This window comes from Delphinus delphis, chromosome 11 (genome assembly GCF_949987515.2).
Source record: "Delphinus delphis chromosome 11, mDelDel1.2, whole genome shotgun sequence".
Classification (NCBI taxonomy): domain Eukaryota; kingdom Metazoa; phylum Chordata; class Mammalia; order Artiodactyla; family Delphinidae; genus Delphinus; species Delphinus delphis.
In genome coordinates this window covers 43061449-43083759 of record NC_082693.1, presented here as the reverse complement: position 1 = coordinate 43083759, position 22311 = coordinate 43061449, and the positions used below count along the sequence as shown (strand labels likewise).

The 22311-nt window shown below is 47.5% G+C and overlaps 1 protein-coding gene across 4 annotated transcripts in view; it reads left to right on the top strand.

Moving 5' to 3' along the window:
* Positions 1–11023, top strand: part of CBX5 (chromobox 5) — a 35310-nt gene extending 24287 nt beyond the window's left edge. For 3 of the 4 annotated variants that reach the window (XM_060024907.1, XM_060024909.1, XM_060024908.1), the window contains exons 4-5: positions 662–762; positions 2412–11023. In XM_060024907.1, the coding sequence (XP_059880890.1) occupies positions 662–762; positions 2412–2562 (252 nt within the window). In that variant the 3' untranslated portion in view covers positions 2563–11023. The remainder of the gene's footprint in view (positions 1–661; positions 763–2411) is intronic. The other variant, XM_060024910.1, reaches the window with a different exon arrangement.
* Positions 11024–22311: the final 11288 nt, after the last annotated feature.

Genomic DNA, 22311 nt, shown 5'->3' with positions numbered 1-22311 from the left:
TCTCTAAAGCTGATGACCTATCTCCATCAGGAGGGGACAGGCACAGATCAGGGCCTCTTCCCCAAGTGTGTGGGTATTACAGTATGTGAGCTCTGAAAGAAGTTTTCTATTTTATGGTAGTGCCTTGAATCATTCTTATCTCTGTTCTTTCATAAATATAGATGACTATGTGAAAAGAAGTATTAAAAATATTGGTCAGTGTTAGGTGAACTAAAAGTCTAGAAAATAAAGATTGAGAGGTGCTATATTTGAAGTTTATAAAATGAAAAAGGACTTAGTTCAGGTGGGCTTGTTTATCATCTGAGAAGCAACAGTTTAGGAGTAGTCTGTTTATCATATCAAGATTAGATTAGGGGATTAGAGAAGTTACTAGATGATGACTCCAGAATATTTTAAGGGATATTACGCAGTTTTAGGGACCACTCCTAACCCTTTGAAGGAATACTTGAAGGACAAGTGCATCTTCCTGCAAAAATATCTTCTGGCATCATTGTCACTGGCTGACCCAGTATTGTATTTAAGTTCTAAGAACTTTATGAATTGGGTGACAAAAATGGTGTCCGGTGATATTAACTTAGGTTGTGCTTTGTTGAGCTGAGAAATGGGGAGGTTTTTTACTCTTATCTCCAAGCTGTAACCTTTCTTCATCTTCTGTTTATAGCAGAGCAATGATATCGCTCGGGGCTTTGAGAGAGGATTGGAACCAGAAAAGATCATTGGGGCGACAGATTCCTGTGGCGATTTAATGTTCCTAATGAAATGGTGAGAGACATTGGGCCTCACTCTGCGATTGTGTTTCCTTACCAGTGGCTTGAGTTCGTATGGAAGATAGGGAGGGAAGACTGAGTATTCCCCAACTAAGAATTTTGATCGTCAGTGATCTAAATTGTTAACTGATACCAACTGTCAGTATTAAATGGGAATTATGGTTCAGAATGGATTTAAGACATTGTAAAGCTTTGGTATGAAGCCTAATTATATTAGCCCACATACCAGAGAATGGTAGAATTGAGGTAGGAAGCAATATAAATGTGACCTAACCGTTTATTTACACAGTTTTGAATCATTTACCGTCACACCATGAGCCTGTGGCCATGGGATAGGAGTTGAGTGAGGCTTTCTGCCATCGTTGAAGACCAAGACCACTGAATAATGTCTAAAAGAGAAAAATAATCTTAAAGAAAAGCATTAAAAATAACACTAGCCAAAGCACAAGTTATTTCATCCGGTAGAGGGAATGGCTCTTAAAGGAAAGTGTGGTTACTTCCCTTCAGTTTGGTTTCTTAAAGACTAAGTGATTTATGGTGTGGCCCTCACTACCTCTCTGTTTCCAAGTGTTCTGGGCTTGTGATTTAAGTTTGGTCTCTAAATAGAGGGTTCGTGCTACAGTGCCACGAAGGAAGCTAATTACATTAAAAGTTGTATAGTCAAGAGGTTTAATATTTTATCTGATCGAAATTTTGCTGGTAAATTACCCAGAAGTCTATATTTAAAGAATCACTATACTCTCTCTGAAGTAAGGAGCTGTATTGACTGCTTTTCCCACTCAGCCATATATGGGACTTACGACTTACATTCACATATTAAGTAGCTTTTTCGACCACTGTCCAAATTTGGGTAGCTGCTCTGAGCTACCCCCATCTCTTCTCATCCATAATGCTCACCTCTATGAATTCAACATCTCTGTCTTCTAGAGAAGGAGTTAGTTGTCTTTGCTCACATCTCAGTGGAATTTTAATTTAAAATATTTTTTTTCTTGTTTTGGAATCCTGGTTAGTTAAGGAACTTGCTAGATTTTTTTGTTATACCGGAGAGTAGAGCATGTGTAACTTGGGTACTTGAAATTTGCAGCTAATTCCTACATTTCATTTTAGTGACTAGATTTTACATTCTTTGATGACTTAAATTTCTGTTTTCTTATTGTTCCAATCCACAGTTCTGACCAAAAGGATGAGTGTTTAAAAAGGCCACAAGATGGGGGTTAGGACCGTTTCACGATCCAGATGATGCAGAAACTGGATTGAGCAATTTGTGCATAATCAATAGGGCTGAATGTAGGCTTGATCGTGTGTGCATTCACATGCTCGTACACACAAATAAAAATTATGGGAGCAGAATTTATATAGTAGTTTAGTCTTCAGCCTTTTGTTGAAGCCTGCTGTTTTCGATCTATTCTAGCTGCAGACTTCTGTTTCTTTCTGATGTAGTGGTTAAATGATATTTACTGACAGTTTGATTCATTTACTTAAATTTCTCCTTGAAAGTGTGGAACTGTTAGGATCCTTTTCCCTTTGAAATCAAGATGGAGAGGAAATCAAGTCAGCTAAATCATAATTTAATAACATAAATCTATGTTTGGACAGACTCTCGCTCTTCCTCTCGTTCTGAAGTCTCATATTCTTTCTCTCCAGGAAAGACACAGATGAAGCAGACCTGGTTCTTGCAAAAGAAGCTAATGTTAAATGTCCACAAATTGTGATAGCATTTTATGAAGAGAGACTGACGTGGCATGCATATCCTGAGGATGCGGAAAACAAAGAGAAAGAAACAGCAAAGAGCTAAAGGAGGGGGTGGTCTCTGCCATTTCTCTTTGTACATAATACATTCACCTCCCTGCCTCCTCTCCCTCTACCCACCCCCTTCTATCCTAAACACATCCATAAAAAATGTGCTTATCACTGTGCTCCACAGGAGAAATGTCGGTATTGGTTCTCTTGTAACATAACTGACGGTCTGATTCATGATAGGTGTCTCTCTGTGAAGACCAGGCATTTACATACTGTGTGTAATTCTCACCAGTTTTTCCTTTGCCCTGCTCTCTTCCTTCTGCTCCCCTGTGACCTCAAGATGAGTTATAACTTTTTAATCACCTTAGAGTCTTGATCTTTTCAGGGTTGGTCGCTTTTTAGTGGGGGATTTTGCTATAATGATGATGAATTTTGGTTTCTTTCTTTGGCTGTTGGAACATGTTGATGACCAGCTAGGCTTTGTTTTGAGATGTTGGGTTGGAAAAGATGTTGCCCATCTTTTTAAAAAGCCAGTAGCAACTGCCTACGTGTTGGGGCTTCCCCAGCCTCATTCAGCTGTACCCAGGAGAATACAGGGTTCCTCGTGTGGTCTTCTGGGCCACCCTCTGTTGTTCATCCTCACCCATCCTCCCAGAATAGCTCCATCCTTTGGAGGGCTTGAAATTTTACATTCAGATTTGTCAAGGCACTCCTTTTAGCCCCAGGACTTTTGGCCTTGTCTCTCAGCGATCCCTGATTCTGCTTCTGCAAGTTGGTGTAGGCTGTCATAAAATGACAAGATTATTGACTGTGGAGACTTGTAGCTATTAGTACATGAGGATGACAGGGTAGGGTACAATTGTCTTTATGATCACATATGGTATATATGTATTATTTCCTCCCATCCCTCCCATTTGGATTATCTATTTATGTAGGTGTGAGTGACTGCCTGGTGCTTGCTTGTGCCAAGGTGCTAGGCACCCTCCAGCCCTGCCAACTTTTGTGGCCTCCCAAAGCATTCCTGTTACCAAAGAGGCTTCAAACCTGACCCTCACTTCTCAGTGGACCCAAGTTTCCCTCCATGCCATTATTTTCAGTGGGGAATTCTTAGAGGGGAGCCATTGGCCACAGTATCAATTTTAAGTATTCATAGTGTTTATAATCATAAATGTCCTGCTTTGATGACTCCTGGATTTGCCACCAAGAGTCCCCAAAGTATTAACGCTCTTCCCTTTCTCCACCCTCAAACTCTTAGTTGTATCTTTTTTTTTTTTTAAATGCATTTCCATGGAAGACTATCAACCTCAGAGAGTGACAGGCCCCGGCAGTAGCATGTTGACACGACCTCTTCCTACTCAGCAAAATACTTCCCTTTTGGCTTCTTCCTGCTTTACCATTATATTGAGAGATTATTTTTCTGATTATATCCTCTGCCTTTGTTCCCCAAGAAACACCCTGCTTCTCGTTACCCTTTTTTTCTTGTAGTTGAAGGGGGCTAGAGAATCAAGACTAAAAGTAAAGAAATAGCAGGGTTTTGAGCATCCTTGTCCCAGCCCAAAGCTGAGGAGATAAGAATAAATGCTTGAAATAGCCTTAACTCTGGAGTTCACCAGCCATTGAGGTTTTTGTGGTTGCTTTTGATTTTTAAAACATACATAGCTGTCTGGCCAGGAGCATTCAACCATTTCTAGATTATTCAGAGTAACGAGGGGAATGGAGAGATTGCTCCAGTCCACAGATGAGCCGAATAATATGCAAATCATATACCCATTCATAGCATTTGTTAACATTGCTTCCCTGCTCAGCTGCTGATTGAATTCTGTGTGGTTGTATAAATTATGTCAAAAATTATACTGCACGGTTGAGAAGACAGCTGTTGCTGCAGTGACATGACAGACTGGAACAATGAAGCTTTTGGTTTCAGCCATCCAGGAAAATCCTTCTGAATGGTAATGTGATTGGGTGAGAACGCATAACCCACACCTCAGGTGGGTAGGGGTTTCATCTCCATCTTCCTTAACTCTGAAGGAATTAAAGGCCTCGGTCAAGTGCTGGATAGTTGACAGTTGTTAGTACTTAATCTGATGGGCATCTGAAAGAAAGGATAGTCAGAAAGGAGATTTTTCATACAAGTAACTAAGGATATCAATTAGGGTATACCAGAATAGGACAGAAGTAGGCCAGAGCCACTGAGGAGGTAATCCGGGTCTCTTAAGTTGGCAGGTGGAGAAAATGACAGCTTATCCATGTAGCCAGAGTGTGTCTCCCAGGAGCAGTGGGTATGTAAGCAAAGTACAGTGACCATATTTTTAGAGCCCAAATCTAGCCTGTGGACAAAGAACACAACCGAATTATTTGGTACTAAGACTGGTCTTGAGAAACGTGGGACACATAGTTGCCAGGGTTGTAGGTAATACGTAAGGCATTCATCAAAATCAGATTTCTTTTAACAAAAACCCCCAGTATCGTCTACTACTCATCACCCCTTTAATACTTCAGTCTTCGCTCCATTCATCTTTTTCTGTCCACAGTTTACTGAATCATGGTCTTGTACTGAGTGCTGCCCAAACAACTTGTTCTCTCCCTGCCTACGCACTGCTACTTCTGTAGGAACAGAGGGAGCCAAAGGCCAATACTGATCTCAGCCCTCAGCAGAAAGGAGACGGATGCTTGCCTGTTCTTCTGGCATTTGTTAGTGCTGAGTAGCTGTCCAGGCCCTTGGAGGATTGCAGCCTCAAAGAGAAACCTGCTTTCATGGGGCTTTCTCCTCTCAGAAGAGTCAGTGGCCCTGGGCTAAGCGCTCTTAAACATCTAGGTCTCAGGTGCTCAAAGTATATTTTTCTTATGTTAAGTCCTCTTTCAAAACATCTTTCTAATGCTGAATTTTTTCTTGAAATCAGCATTCAAGGATTTCTCTTTCCAGAGAATGTAGCAGAGCTTTGACCAGCAGAGTCTACCAAGGTCAGCATAGCTGCTTTTCTGAGCCCTGGGCTGGGCGGATCCCCTCACATTAAGATCAGCTGTTAGAGAACGTCAGCCCTGATGGAAGCACCCATTTTTAACCTGGAGAGAGCCGTATCATTTTTCCTCCTGCAGTCCGGTTTTCATCTGCTCAAGGGAGCATTTGGACCTGTGGTGTTCCTTAATGCTCGAAAGTCTATGGTCCTCGGCTGGCCCCCAGCCGTATATCCGTACTACTTTTTTTTGTTGAAGAAAAGTTGGTCTTTTTCCTGTAGTTCCTGCAGTTTTAGATTCTTCTTAACTCTTCGTACTTGTGCTGTAGCCTCCCTGCAATCCAATTTCCTTATCTTCAGGCCAAATCCTTTGGCCTCAGGGAAGGTGCCTGTGATTTTCATCTTGTGGTTTTGTCTGATCTGTGTGTAGCCCAGCTTACCTAAGGTACAGTGAGGGATCCGTGTTTGGGCTGGGGAGTGATTGTTTTTGCCTTTAGGGTTCAAATTTGAGGGCCTAAAATAAGTTCGCAGTGACCTGAGAACTTCAGGAAGGGTTATATCATTAGATTTGAAATGTGGAAATGGTTTCTCACAAATTAGGTCAAAGGAAAAGCTCATTTTGCACCCATGGCTCCATCCTTTTGGTTTAGGTTTTTAGAGTGTTGAGATCTGTACCTTTGTAATTAGACCACCAAGCAAGCATACCTGCGTCAGGTCAGAGAGAGGAAAGGTCTGGACCCAGTGTATTTGTTTCATTTTGGCTTTACCACTAATCATAAAAGTTTTCAAAAATAGAGATGTTACCAGCCTTGCCCCCAAGAGCACATGCTCGGAATTGCCTGCCCCCCAATTAATCATGGTGGATTTCTGTTGAGCCATCCACATTCCGGCCACCTTAGTGTACATCAACATGCATTTCATTCAACGGACGTTTTTTGGCCCTGGGGATAACAAGTTCAAACAGATGCAGTCCCTGACCGCAAAGAATCTTCATACAGGTGTGGGATGAATTACTACCAGTTCATTGTAGTAAATGCTACAAATGGGCACACATTTTATATTTGAGGGCAGAGACAACTGACTGGTTGGTATAGTTTGTGGCCCTAAAGTAGGAGGGTGACAACTGGTTCGTGTGTAGAAAAGACGTGATCTTGGGTGAATTGAACTAACTGGCCATAGATGGACCACAACAAAGGGTGGTTTTATTCCAGAAAATAAAGATAACAGGTTTGGTTAGAAATGCTACTACAAGAGAAAGGTGAGTGGAGGTTGAGAACCCCTGGCTTCAGTCCCTATTTGAGGCTCTTTGCCAAAGTATTTAAAGGTAGTTAATCCTTGCTTGTGGAAGGTATTAACTATGTTGCAGATCCAGTTACGTGTTGTTGCTGTATTGTGGGTTCTGTAAAATGTATTCCTTATGGATACTTCATCAGTGTTGCTCACACCTTTTTCAGTTTCTCATCCCTTTTGAAGGAATTAACATGAGGCTGGCTTGAAGCCTAAAACAGGGACATGCTTTCCAATGACAGAAGATTTGCCAAGAAGAAAAAAAAAAAAGGCTTGGGGCACATCTGGTAACACCTGGGCATCTATTCTGGGCAGTGTAGTTTTATTTAACACCTCAAGATGGGGATTTCTAAGCAGAGACTTGTGGCACTTATGTGGAAACCTCTCCCAGAAATACACATGACCCAGAGTTTCAGATTTAATCAGCCTAGGGAGGTCCAGGGTGAGGCCTGTGAAGAAACAGTCTGGCCTTAAGAAATGTCCTAGTTCTGAACATGTGATCACAGGAAAAATGCTACTTTGCCTGCATAATTGAGAGTTGGATAATTGAAAGTTGACTCAAGTGTGAAGGTTCCTTGGACAGCTTCATAAAAATTCTAGTTTCTTTTTGCTTGCGCTGGATTTCTTGGATTCTAAACTACCTCATCTCGTCTTTTTAGAGTTACTTCAGGCTTGTCGTTGCCACTTTAACATCATGCTTGACTGTGGTGGTTTTCTAAGATGGAATGTTTCCTATTCGTTGAGAGCGTGTTTTCTTGCTTTTTATCCTGGTCCTCATTTCACCTAACATCATCACATGTTGCTCCTCTGTCAGAGAAATATTTTAAGATAGTTTAAAATCTTGGTTCATGGGAAGAAAGAGACCCTCCAATGCTATATTTGTCTCTGAGGTCAGTGAGAGAAGGAGTTAAAACAAGGTGGTGGGGGAAGGGACAGAACCTGCACTGGAGGCAGCCGACAGGGGAAGAACCATTAATTAAAACAATTTCAAAGTCAACTGATTGTGATCATTAATGTCACAATAGATCAAAACCTAATTATCACTGCCTAGGTAAGAGCCATCAGTATTAATCAGAAAATCTAATAGGAAACTATTATCAAGAAATTAGGCCAAATTGAATGCAATGAAGTTCTTGCCATTCTCTCTCCTCTCCTTTTCTTCTTTTTTCTTTTTTTTTTAATTTGGCGATGTCCCCTGGCATTGGCAGGTGTGACCCTCACAGTTGACCCAGGCCCCAGTGGCCAGTTTGTCATGATTTCTGAGAAATTCCAACACAGACTGAACCTGAACTGTCACTGCTGCTTTAATCAGTCTTGAACTTTCTCATCACCTGGTCTCACCCAATGTGATCAGCCATCAATGAAAAAAGGTTTATATTTAGGTCTTGGAACGGTTGGTCCTTCCTGGAACTAGAGCATCCCTGGTGAACATTATACTGTGTGTGTTGATTAATCATTCTTCGAGCTCCTGAGGTACGTAGGGTCCTGTTGCTCTGGCTACTGCAAGTAGGTATGGAGGAAAGGAGGGGCTTCCTGCCTGGAGATCCTTCCAGAAGACCTTAGAAGATAGAGTTTCATCATGTCACGGCCCTTTTAAGGCTCGAGTCACTGTTTTGCAGTTTCCAGGAGCTTTAGGATTTGATTCTAAACCAGGACTGTCTGTGGTTTTAAGTTTTTTTCCCCTTCGTTTTAGGGTAAGGGTCATAGTGATTTCTCCCAGAATCCAGTGTAAATCCAAAGGAGGGGGGAACATGTTTTTTCTTTTGCCTTTCTTTTGTTAAAGATTTATGCCTCTGGCAGGAGGTAAGAATATGACAAGTGTCTTCTGACTAGTTATAGAGATCACTTTATACCCTCTCCCTGAATGGAAGAATAAGTGTCACCATCTATATTCTTAACTGTTTTTGAAGATACTGCAATTCCTGAGGTTGAGCTGAGGCAGAAAGATTGGAAAGATGCTGGCCCTGGGTATTGTGGGGAGGGATGAGTAGCAGCAGGGGGTGTTTGGTGGTGCTAGGGTTCCTAGCTTAGCCTGTAGAGAATGTTGCTGCTGCCACCGCAGTGGCTGGCCTTTCCCCACCAACCTTGGAGCTCAGAGCACTACCCAGACCACCTCTGAGGAAGTTGTTCTTAGCTTTCTGCTTGAGTGTGGTCTTGCTTCACTCTGAATTTTAGGAATTTGGGTTACTCGGTATAGAACTTTGAGAAATTGGTGTGACTTAGTCCTTCACCTCTTAAGGTAAAGTGAGTATTTCTTTACAAAAGAATTCATGCCCTGGGCTTCCCTGGTGGCGCAGTGGTTGGGAGTCTGCCTGCCGATGCAGGGGACGCGGGTTCGTGCCCCGGCCCGGGAGGATCCCACATGCCGCGGAGCGGCCACAAAAAAAAAAAAAAAAAAAAAAGAATTCATGCCCTTAATGTTTAAACTGTAATTTTATTTTCAAGACACCCATTAACACATGGCTTTCAGAAGCAACTTCTTTCTTCAAGGTTCCTTGCGTTGTGCTAGATAAATAATGGGCCATCAGTTAATACTTGTGGGTTGATTGAGTTCATCTGGTTTGCAGGGTGAGGTGTGCTACTGGCTTCCTTTTGCTCCCAAGTGCACTCTTAAGATGTAAAATGCTCCGGGGATGGACAAGAATTGAGTGGATGCTGACTATGGTGCCAACCTCCTCAACTGATTCATAATGGCTGACCTTGGGCAAGTCACTCCTTTCAATGCCTCAGTTCCCCATCTGTCAAATGGGGATAATAATACTGACCTACCTCACAGGGGTGTTGTGAGGCATTGTAAATCAAAGTTGCTAGAATACTTTAGGGTCCTCAACGGAGGATGCCCTGAGCCGAGGTCTAGGCCTGCCATAGGCTTTTGTCCTCACTGAGCTGTCCCAAGGTTGGAACTACTTAGTGACCTTGGCAAATTCTCTGCCCCCCACCCCTCATCAAAGCTGCTAGTTCAGATGTTGACAGTGTTTCCATGAATGTTGAAGTCCTAATAGTGCAGACTTAGGATGTTACGGGGGAAAGCACTTAGTCTATTTTATGTCTTGCATCCACAAAGAGAGGCTGTTTGAGACCCAAGAGCATTGGATTAGGGAATCAGGGATGCTGCTGCTGCTTTCTCTGCTGGTTGGGAATTAAGGTCCCATACCCCATGGGCTTGGGACAGACTTGGGTTGTCTCGGGAGCAGAGCACACACAGTGGGTTTTATTTATATCTTGGCTTGCTGCTCCCTGAACCGATCCCAGGACGGCTGGGTCACTTCACCCCTTCGTGGTATCTGTACCCGAGCCTTTGCCTCCCCGTAGGAACCAGCTGGTTCAATAAGCATAACCACTTCTTCCATCCCCCACCAAAAAAGAGCCACATCTTGGAAAACTTTTTTTCTAGAGATAAGCTTAACACTCAGAATTGGGCAGTGATGCTCCTGAAAGCTTCATCCAGTTCACTGTATTCAGCATCTGTCATCTCTTTCTCGGTGTCCACTGTCTGAACCTGACTTTGACCTTACTTCCCTCTGGTTTGGGAAAGCTTTGGACACTTTGTATTTGCCCAGGTGTGGGCCCAAGAGCCTTGCTCTCCGTCTCAGTTCAGGGGCTCGGCTGGCTCCTCTCCCCAACAGGGCTCTTTCTCCTTTCCCTCTCCTTGGCCCTAGATGTGTAACCCCTGAAAAAGCACAAGGTCCTGGCCCCTTGCTGCGGTCACATTCTGGTTCTCAGTGTTTAGTGGACTCTGCTCCTCTGTTGACTGCACTGGCGGCACCAGGCGGTTCTGTGGAGTCCTGGAGGATGGAGAGAGCACGGTCTGCCATCCTGCCAAGTAGCCAGGAGTTGATTTGCCCACGGCCACAGGCTTTCTCACCCCTTCCCACAGGATGGGATCTGAGAGATTCCAGAGGCTGGGTTTCTTTCAGCACTCGGTGCCATCCTGAGTAGCAAAACAGATCACACTTTGTAGCCAGATTTCTGAATGGAAAAATGGGAAATTGAATTCTCTATGGACCTTTTTGGTTTGTGGGGGAGTTTTGGTTGTGTTTCTGGGTTTTATTTCAGCCAAACATGTCTTCTTTTGATTTTTTTTTTTAGGATAAGTGATATATATATATATATATATGTTCGCCTTTTAAATGTAAATGTTTAAAAGTAGGCAATTTATGTGTTTCCACAACTGACATCTGATGCAGACCTCATTCTCTCCCCCTCTTCCACTCTCCTCTTTTCCCTCTTTTCATACTCTTGTATTGGTTCTAATAAATGGTTGCTTTTCAAATACGGATACTGAGTGGTGGTTTCCAAAGTCTGAGTCTTACACTCTTTCGTTAATCTGGGCCCCAAATGTCATCCAGTGGCTGCGCATGCGTTTGTGACGGAGCTGGGAGGCTTGGAGAGCAAGGGCTTTTTTCTAAGGATTGTCGGTCTCTGACTTTGCGCAGATAGCCACAGGGTGGCGCAAGCCTGAGGGAATAAGAGAACGTGTATCCTGTTCCCTGCTCCTTCCGGTAACCCCTTCAGACTGTATGCCTTCCTGGTCTTGGAGCTGGTGTGTCCTCGAAATGGCTCAGAGAATAAACATTAACCCTTAGGAACCCAGGGGACCCCTAGAAAAGTCAGCCCCTGGTTATTAGAATTTGTGGAAAACCACATGGACAAACAATCTGAATCAGGTTTGAAAATCCCAATACATGTGAATTATGTTTATGAGCTGTTACGCTTTTGATTTGATTTTGATTTCACAAATACCAAAGAAACGGAGGATCTAGTGACTGTGGGTCATGGTGGGGGCAGTTGGAGGTTGGATTAGGAAGGAAAAAGAGTGTGTGGATAGTCAAGCATTTATTGGGTGATACAAGCCTGATGCCGTTCTGAATCTAATGGATACGTGGGCAAAAACTCACAGAGGAGTGAGAAGTGAAGACGGAGGGATCCCAGAACCCAGACATCCTCCCGGGAGGCACCTCTGCTCGTTTTCCACCATCTCTTATCTGCAATTCTCCCTCTTGTTTTCCCTTCTTGCTGCTGAGTTATAGGGTCTCCCCAGTCTAATCTCGTAAAGTCTTATGAAGACATCTGTAGGTTGGCTAGTTTAATGGTCCATGACCCCATAAACATGGGACAGGAGAGCCATTTGGTCCACTTCAGAGCCAGACCTTTCTGAACGTTATTTATTTCCTAACTCTGAAGCCTGGGACTGCTCACCCCCTTCCCTTTCCATCTTTTTCTAGTCCTCTCACCATTGTGCCACTTTGCGTTGGGCTCATCAGGAAGCACGACTCGGGTTTTGACACCCACTCCCACTCCTAAGCAACTGTGTCTCGGTTTTTGTTTCCCTCTGACGTGTCAGGGGGTATGCCTGCCTGGCCGTCACTCAGATGAGCTCCGCACCGCTCCTCTTCTCCCGGGAACCCTGCCTCTGTGTGCTGGGCCGGGCCCCCGCCGGCCAGTTGTGCCTTCCCTTTTGTCTCCGCTAAAGGGCCGCAGAGCTCATGGAAGTCCAGGCAGGCCCAGACAGCCTAAATGGAGGGCTGCAGTGTGGGAGTCTGCGCTTAGCGCACGGCTTGAAATCGCCCTGCTAGGAGGAAGCAGCCCCCCAGGCAGCCTCCGCCCTTTGGAAGGAAGTGTGAGCTGGGGGCTGAGAGCCCCACTGTTGAGAGCGGCTACACAGAGGGGAGCCCATTACAGCCTGTGGATACGCCCGAGCTGATCCCCGAGCCTGGGGTGTGACCTGCGGGGTGGATGGGGGATAAACAAAGCAAAGCTGGGCCAACTGGTGTTCGAGCGTGCCACACGGTACGGTGCCCTCTGCTACTCCAGCAGAGCGGGGGGTAAAGGATGAGTGAGAACCCTCACGGACTCCCCTGCTTAAAGTCGTGGATACGGTGAAGACACGTGAATGGAAGGGTCTGGCTTTCAGCTCCGTGGCTCCTCAGCCTTTGTTTTATCCTCCCCCTTGCTCTCCTGCTTCCCCCACCGCCTCTGCAGCTGTAACATCTTGCTTTCCAGGTGCCAGCTCCCTCCTCTCTCAGCTTCTGTCTTTATTTGTGCGTCTGTATTCTTTTTACGGTTCCTCCCCTTTGTCCCCATCGTGTGTGTTTTTCTCTTTGTCTTTTTTTCTTCTCATTTCTGGTCTCCGCACCCCATGTTCTCTCCACCCCCTTCAAAGTCCATAAGCAGCCTCAATTTGGACATTTAATTTCAACCCCATCAAATTATTATCTTTCTTGCAACAACCTGGGACTCTTTACGAGCTCTTTCTACCCCACACCGCCTCTGGAAACAGGTGCATCTCTCTCTCCGTATAATGTGATGCCCCCTCCCAGACTGGGGGAGGTGAGGCCGGCTCAGCGGCCTCATGCCCCTTCTCAGCAGAGCCTTGTGCGATCATTTGGTTATGAGCCAAGGAGAGAGAAAGAGCTGCCGAGAATTGAGCTTGCTGGTAAATGTGGGGGCTGCTGAGATGAAAAGGTTTTTGGGGTTATTATTGCACCCTTTCCTCTCCCTCCCCCTTCCTGCCACTGCTGTCTTCTGGGGAAGGAAGCTGGTGGGGAGCCGAGGTATTGGCCACAGCTGCTGCAGCTTATGAAATTCTGCTTCTACATCTGCAGCAAGGGTGGGAGTGGGAGCAGGTGAGCTCTGTAGGGAAGGGGAGGAGGGCAGGGGCGCCAAGCCCCTTGCCTGTGCTGTGTGGGAACGGCATGGACCCTTCCTTCCTGCTACTTCCAATACCATGCAGCACCTCTCTATGCAGCCTGTTTCCGCCCTAACTTCTCACCCCTGCTGTAACCCTCTGCTCCTTTCTGTTTCAACTCTTCCGGGCAAAAGCCTGGAGAGCCAGCTCTCAGAGACCTGAGCCTGACTGTGCTCCTTTGTCCTCTGTCACATACACCCTTTCTCTAGTTCCTGCCTTACCACTCCAGTCCCGTCTGCAGGAGAAGCTGGGTGGTAGAGGGGATGGAGCTGCTGCTTTGAGCCCTGGGAGAGAGCAGGGCTGGGGCTACCTGTTCCTCAGAGGGGATGGGGAGGGTGCAGGCACATCGGCTCCTAGACCAGGACACAGGATGCTCTCTTTCCATGTGTTCTCTACCCTTCTCTCTTCTCCCCAACTACCTGCCTCTCTCTGACTTTTTCTCCTGTTCATCCTTTCTCTGTTCCTGTTTTTCCCTTTTTTATCATCAGTTCCTTTTCCCTTTTTTCTCTTTTTTACTTCCATGTTACTAAGAGTAGAAGTAAGTAAGGGGGCTTGAGGAAAGGGGTTGAGAGGGAAAGAAAAGGACACAGGGGTTTTTTTTCCACTTCCCCTTTGGAGGTGTGGGGATGAAGAATATCGCCCGTTTTTGTCTTTCTGGGGATTGAAGCATCTCTCCACCCTCAGCCCTTCTGATTTTCTCAGCAATGATGTCTAAAACAGGGATTCCTAACCTTGAAAAACAGTCTCTATTTTTATTTGTTTCTTTATGATTTTGTAGATGAGCGAAAACCTTGCCATCCTTACAAAGTCAGTTCCCCGTGTGATATGTTTCCGTTAGAATGTTTAAGATGATCACTTTTGAGAATTTCATAACCCTGTTGAGATGACTGGAGTCTGGGGTGTTGTAACGAGGCAGGAAGTCACTGATTTTTAGTGTCCAGCTAAGCCAATTGGATCCTTATTTCTGTGTGAATTGGTTGCAGCCTTTCAGCATGGGAGTAAAAACTTTCTTCCTGGGGGACTCCCGTTGCCCCCTAGGGGATCATGGGGCAGGTCAAACCCAGATCGGGTCCCAGTTTCCCTTCCTCACCCTAAAAGGCAGCCCAGTCTGCCTGTAGAGGGAGGTGAGGAACAGTGATCTGATCTCTCATCCCCTCCCTTTACTTCACCCCACGCTTATTTTCAGTCATTGAGAATTTGAGGGTTTGGATCAGAGAAGAGGGTTTCTGGTTTGGATTAAGGAGCTGGGCTAGGAGGGATGGTTGGGGGTGAAATTGCAAGCTTGGATGGAGGAGGTGGGAGAGAGAGAGAGAGAGAGGGAGGGAGGGAGAGAAGCGCGTACAAGGCTGTCCTTGTGAAAAACTGGGAGACTGGAATGAAATGAGGAAGGATGGGAGATGAGAGGCTTGGAAGAACATGATGTGCAGGGGGCGCATGTGCCATGTGCCAGAACAGATGCGAGGAATGTGGATGCTCACAGAGGGGCCTGCAAGGCCCTCCGAAGCTGCATCTCCTGTGTCCAGGCGTATCGTCTTCTTCGCTCTGACGCAGCTGGCTGGAACTTCACTTCTGAAGAGCTCTGGGCAGTGAATCAATGTAGTGTTTACCCTCATGTGTTCTGAGTTAGAACAGTCTTTGCTCTAGACTGGATGACCACCCTGAAAATCTAGGAAATGTTTTCAGTTACTTCGGAAGGCCCTTCTGCACCCCGAATGACTTCTGTTTCCACACTGGCATGGGAGGTGGAGGGCCTGCAATCCTGGTATTCCTCCCTTCAATCCCCGATCCTGCTTCAGGCGGTCCCAGGAAGGGTCTGAGAGGAGAGTGCGCTGGTGGGGGGGCGGGGGTTGGCCATACAGGGGCCCCATTGGCTGCAGATAGGGGTGTACTAATGTTCATTAGAGATTCAGAACTGAATAGCTATTGCTATCACCTCCAAAGAAGGGATGGGGCAAACAGCTCCAATTTTGCCCCCAAGGAAATGGCGGGTTTGTGTGTGTATGAGAGTTGGAGGGATGTGTTAATTTGAGTATAACTCTCTGAATATATGTTTTTGCTCATCTGAAGGTGTTAGATTCCATGGCGTCCAACTTCAGTCACTCTAACGGCGGGGAAGCAATGGCCTAGGTAATTCCAGGCAGCAGATAACCCCCAAACCATTTATGAATATGATTGAGATGTGCTTTGGACTGTGCTAGGGACGGGCTTTGGAAGGTGCCTTGTGGGCCAAGAGGAGGAAGTCATTAATCGCGGCAAAGGAAAGCTGCTCTTAGCTCTGCACCAGGACAGCCATACAGATCAGAGGCAGAAAATGGCAGGCACTGAGTCTGTTCAGGTGGAAAGGCAAGGAGGCCAGTAAGGGCCGCAGGGGCAGCATGCTAGTGCAAGGCTAGTAAGCATGTGGGAAGGTCAAGGGCACAGAGAGTGGCAGGATAAAGTGTGGATTGAGAGAGGTTAGGAAGCAATAGAAGCTCACAACTGACCTTGCTCTGGGGCCAAAGCACCAGCCTAGGAACAGCCCGGGCACTGGAAAAAAATCATTGGGTGAGAGTTCTATCAGGCTTTGTCTTTCACAGGCTGTGTGATATTGGTTAAGTTAATTTTCCCTTCTAGGTGTCAGTTTCCTGAGAAGAGTCAGCTGAAATGTTGAATAATTATTTCATTTTTCACTAAATAGTTTATCTTATAATCATAACAGAAAGTTGATAAAAGAAAAAAGTGGAAAAAGCATAATCCTATCACATTAATACAATACATATTTCTATGTTTGTGCGCTTGATCAGATCTTTGTCCATAGGAGACAAATTCCTATTTTTACATTGTGTACCATTTTGTATGTTTTCACTTATCATAAAATAGTTCCATAGCACTATGTATTCTTTCTTTTTCTTTTTTGTTTTTGGTAGCCCAGGTGGGATGCAAATAGCACTATGTATTCTTAACAATTATTGTTTAAAATTATTATGAGAGAAACTAAGCCCGTGTGCCACAACTACTGAGCCTGCGAGCCACAACTACTGAAGCCCACATGCCACAACTACTGAATCCCGTGCACCTAGAGCCCGTGCTCTGCAACAAGAGAAACCAGCACAATGAGAAGCCCGCGCACTGCAACAAAGAGTAGCCCCCACTGGCCGCAACTAGGGAAAGCCCGCATGCAGCAATGAAGACCCAACTCAGCCAAAAATAAATAAATTAATTAAAAATAAATAAATAAAAATAAAATGATTATGAATGTATTACATATGAATTCTATCAGGACCTGGGGTCTGGAAGGCCCCTTTCTACCTCTCTGGCTGCTTCAACTCAGCTTCGTACCTTCGAACTAGTGGTGGTTCCCGTGTTCCACCCTCAACACTTGTTCTCATCTGTTTCCTCCTCCTGAGATAGCTCAAGCACTCTCATTACTTCAACCATTACTTTTGATAAGGCTCGTGAGCCCCAGACCTATAAGTCTGGGCCTCAACTGTTTCTCTGTCCCCTCTGTGTCCACGTGCCTCCTGCTGCCTCCTCCTGAGTATCCCGGAGGCTTCTCAAAGCAAAGAGCTCTACGGGTGGAGTACATGTCGTCCCTGCCTTCTGACTTCACAGTCCAGGACACGGCTGGTGCTGGAGGACGGTCATCACACACTGACTTTCTGAAAGATGGACAGTGAACAGGATGTGAACATAATTTAACGAATGACATGATATGACATCGAGGTGGGTTGGATTTGTCTCCATCGTCACCAGCAAGTGTGAAACTCACCAAGAACACCAGCGTGGTTTGCAAGACCCTCACTGCCTGGACTGTCTGGCCCCAGCTCCAGTCCTCCTTCCTGCCCTGCTGCTTTCTGCATGGGACTGTCTCGGTCTCAATACCCTTATCAGTGAGGCTGTCCCAGCAGTGAGGTTGCACATTATGTCCCTTGAAGCACCAGAAAATGTTGGTTTCTGAGTTTGGGATCTCCAAAAATGGCTCCTAAATCCTTAGTGTCCTGGTGGTGTCTCAGGCCTGGGAGGGAAGCACAGAGGACAGAGGTGGGTATTGGAGGGAGACGACGGAGAGCTCCCCTAGGAGAGCAGGGGAAACACTGGGATGGAGAGAGGATAGGCTTTCTAGAGGATGGGAAGAAACTAAGTCGAAACTAAGTCCCAGAGGAAAGAGGAGAGAGGAAATAGAAAAGTGGGTGTATAAAAGGAGAGGAAAAGAAAAGAGTAAAAAGAAAGGTGAGAAGGATGAAGTACGGTGGAGAGCGAAGGAAAGGCACCACATGAGGGAGGGGCACATGAGTTGTGTCCAGCACCTCCTGGACACCATCGCCATAAAAGAAAGTTGATGAGAGTCTTGATGGGGACAACTTCACCAAATGTCCTGTCTGTGGAATGGGGCGGGGGAGGGGTATGTGTATGCAAGACGATGTCAGAAAGATGATGGGTCTTGTCACCAGTTCAAGGAAGTTGAGACCAGACAGGAAATAGGGCTGGTATGAGGGATCCTTCTGACTCTGCCCAGGGGCTGTTGAACAAGATACCCACAGAGCAAAGTAGAGCTTTCCATGCAATGAATGCATTGACACCTCACAACTCTGAGAGGAGACCAAGCCCTTTGTGAATTGCCTGAGGTGTCGCAGTTGATTAGTGATAGGGTCAGGCCTGGAACCCAGGTCTGTCTTCCCCAGAACTTCATGCTGTGTTTTGTTCCCAGAGCTTTTAGTTGTGCCCTCCTCAGTCCTGGGATGCCTACTTAGGGCAAGATTGGCCATGATCAAGGGGAGGCCGGGCAATTAGGGGGCCTGGGAGCCTGCTGTAAGTTGACCAAGAGAGCATGAAACCACCAAAAAAGACAGGAGGCACCGGGAGAGGGGCGGGGGAGACAGGAGAGGGGATGGTAAGAACAGACGAGAGTCAGGGACCAGGACTCAGTTCTGAGGTTAGCCCCGGAGGGTACTTGCTTCTAGCGGTCAGGCAGCCTGATGTGATTTGGGGGTTTGTGCTGCCCCCTGGTAGCCATTAGGGGAACAGCAGTGAGGACGGCCCTCATCAGACAGGCTGGTATGACCTCCACCCTACTTCGCCGAAGGTCTTGCTGTCCCAAGCGTTCCTGCAGAACGCACACTGGTGAAATCAGAGGCTCTGGAAACCTCCATCCCTTAAGCTTCTTGGCTTAGATTGTTAGCGGATGTGCTCTCTTCCCCACGGAAGGGACAAGATGGATCCTCGCGTCATCTGCCTGGAATATCAAGGAATCCAACACTTTTTAACACAGAGTAAGCATTTCATGAACGACTTCATTCAATCATTATGAAGTCTCTATTAAGTGGTCAATATTATTCCTATTATTCCCAGTTAAGGAAACAGCCTCAGTGGGAGGAAGTTACTTGCTGAGGCCTTGCAGCCCTAGAGTTTGACCCTAGGCCCCATGACTCTGAGTCCACTGCTCTTTCACTCCACTGGCTCTCCTCTCAGAATCCTGGTTTCTCACTCCCCACAATCTTTCTGTTGCTTGGAGAGGTGCTTGGACCAAAAGGGAATGGGGTGGGAGCAGGAACTCTCCTGTGGGCTCACAGATGTCATGTAAAGGATGCTTGGGACCAGCACAGTGTCTCAGCTGTGTCCTACTCCGAGTGCCTGGGGCAATTGCAGCTTCATTCATTCATTCATTCAGTATTTCTGAACATCTCCTGGGCAGGAGGGCCAGGAACTTGGGAACTGGGACACAGCAACGAACATAGTCCCTGTCTTAGCAATCTGGTGGGTGCAACTGACCAAACGTTTATACTGTAAGTGTTAACAGATGTCATCACAAATTGCCAAAGGTGAGAGAAATGAGGGAGGGAACTAATTTCTCCCGGAGGAGGGGACGTTTTAGCACCGATTTAAGGATGTGTTAGTCAAGCAGACAAGAGGGAGGGGCAGTCTAGGTGGAAACGAGGAGCAGGTAAAGGCCAGGCAGAGGAGGAGAGCTTCTGAGGAGTTTAATGACTCTCCTGCAGTTTTGTGTAACTGAAGCACACGCTGTTGTGTGCCTGGGTCTGGCTACGATGCAGAAGACAAGGCTAAAGGTAAAGAAGAGAGATGCCGGTAGGATGTGAGGGGCTTTCCTTGGTGAGAGTAAACAATATAAGCTTTATTTTGCAGCCTAGGGAGTCCACAGAGTTTTAAGCTGCCGACCATAATTAGACCTGTTTTTTGGCAAGGTGCCTCGGGAGGCCGGACTACCACCTAGGAGGCTACGCACTAGTCCTGGCAGGAAAATCCGCCCAGAAGCCCCTGGCCCGAGGCATCAGAGCAACGTGAATTCGTTGCTTGACCGGGTCGCGTCACAGAGAGACGGAGAACGGGGATTTGGGGTTTTAGGCCTGGCCTGCGCCTGGGGGAGGCAGACAGATGCCCGGAAGGTGGCGCGAACTGGGGGAGGTGGCTCAGGGAGGCGTGAGAACCCGCTAGCGCCCGAGGCGTGAACAGGCACGGCCGAGATGCACGGAGGGAGCGCCCGCCCAGCGTGGAGCCCGCTCAACCGGAGCCACCCGCCACGAATTTATGGCCCAAAACCGGATGCAGCTGTGCGCAGCTGGGTATGCAAATGTATGCAAATTAACACTGCCCGGACCCGGGTTTGGTCGCCAGCAGCGTCCGTGGGGGGGGAGGGGCGCAGCCTTGTGAGTGCTCTTCCGCTCTCTAAAGGAATTCAGAGAGGGTGTGTGCGGGGTGCATCTTCCCTGCCTGACGGTCCCCCCTCAAGACCGTGACAATCTATTGTGACGAACGTGGAGTCCCCTCCCTGTCCCCGACGACCTTGTGCCCCCCCCACCCCTAGGGCGTGGGCAGAGGGACCGTCCCCGGAGGCGACGCCACCAGAGCATCCTTGCTGGAGAGAGCTTCTTTAGTGCGGAAGCAGCCGCGGCGCAGGGGCTGATAATCCCACACCCGCCTCCTAAATGTTTTTGTCCTCGCCGCCTGGGAAGGGGAAGGTCGGAAGGCATGTTTCCTTTCATCCTTTCATTGCGATGTCCTCCCAACCGCTTCTAGAGAAGTCCTTCCAGAAGTCTAACCACGGTCACACGTGCTACAGTTTCTGTCTTATCTTTCCTGTGATTTGGTAAGAAAACTATTCCTGAAGTCCCAGTTGTTGAGTTTTTACGGTGTGGAAATGGGATGAAGGATTGCTGGGAACAGCCGCTCTTCCCACAGCAGCCACATGGGGTCTTCCTTGCGCTAAGAATGGGAAATCCAGCGCAAGGCCAGAGCGCTGGGAGGCTGGGGCGCCTGGCGCAGTGTCTTCTCTGCGGCCCCGGAGCACTCAGACCCGCAGGCGTCCGACCAGCCCCGCCCTACCCCGGTGGCTTCACTCGGCTGAAGATACCCTTCAGCTCTCTCACCTCGAGCTCCAGACTGGAGATGGGCACTCTTGGATCTCCCGCTCCTTCCTCTAAGCCTAAGGAGCAGCGGAGGGCTGCAAGCGAGTCGAGGCGAGGAACTCGGGCCGGACACAGAGTAGGCGCTCAATAAATGCTTTCGAGATGAACGAAAGAGCGTGGCGGTGTCCTGTTCAGAAGCTGGCGGAGGGACCCTCACAAAACACGAGGGCGCCACAGAGGCAGCGCAACTCCCTACCGGGGAAACTGAGGCCATCTATGGACCCTGGCGGGTGGGACTTGGATATCAGTACAGCTGGGGAGGTCCTGTACTGAGAGGGGATATTAGAAGGGAGGGGCAACCAATCAGAAAACACCTTGGATTACTTTGACCACGAAAGGCAGGAGAAACGAAGATCGCGACGACCGCTAAAGGGAGGCCTTGTCAGGATGGGGAAATAGGATGTGGAAAAGGGGCTGGAGGCTTGGATTGTTTAGCTAAAAGAAGGAAAGTTAAAGCACCCACTTTAACTTGTTAGGTTTAGCTGCAGCAGGAGGAATGGTGGTCAGACACCAGGAAGGACTTCCCTGTTGGAGTCAGACCTGCGCTGTATGGTGTAAGGGGATGATGATACCCCGTACCCAGGGGCTGGAGGCAAGTTACCCGAAATCATGGAAGCCCGTCAGGGGTTGTTGGCATGCGAGAGGTAATATAGTTTAAGAGACACAGTTGGCAGAAGCCTCGGTGGAGGCGGCCAACCTTCCCCGACGGAAGAGGCTGCAGGATCCGAAGGGTAGGCGGCGTCCGACCAGGTGCTCTCACTCTGACTACCCACTGGGACAGACTCAGGGTGGTCCTGCGACCCGTCCCCACCTGGGGCTTGCTGGGGGCCCATCCCCAGCCGGATGCGGCGAGCTGTGTCTGGATGAGCTCAGGTTTCGAGTCTCGGACCGCACGCTGGCCGCACAGATCTCCACGAAGGTCTGCACACTGGCTCCCGCTGCACCTCGGCCCCCCGCACCCCCTCCTTTGGCGCGTTCAGAGCACTTCCTTAAATGTTCTCTCTGTACCCTTGGGAAAGGGCTCCTTCGGGAAGCTTGCCCTGCTAGCGCCAGCCGGGCCGGTATTCCGCTTGGCACTCTCGTTTGTTTGCCTTGTGACCCTTCATCTGCGAACAGTGACCACACCTTGATAAGCACATAGTAGGGACAGCAAATATAGCCTTGGGGTGGAGGCCTGGTTTTAAAATTTTGTTCTTACTGTGTGACCTTGGTTTGAAGCCTCCATTTCCCCATCTGTGAAATGGCGATGTACCCCCTGTCTTGTTCACTTTCCAGGCGGTTGGAAAGAAGAATGGATGAGAAAGTATTATTTTACGTAAATTGTGAGCTATGGGAGTTCAAGCCAGAACTGGCTGTCTCAGATCTAGGATCCAATATTCTAGGGCAGGACCCCAGTTCCCTGAGGGATTCTGGGTGTAACCCAGCGGGCGCGGCCCTGGAAACCAGAGATGGGAGACCCCACTGTGGGAGCCGCG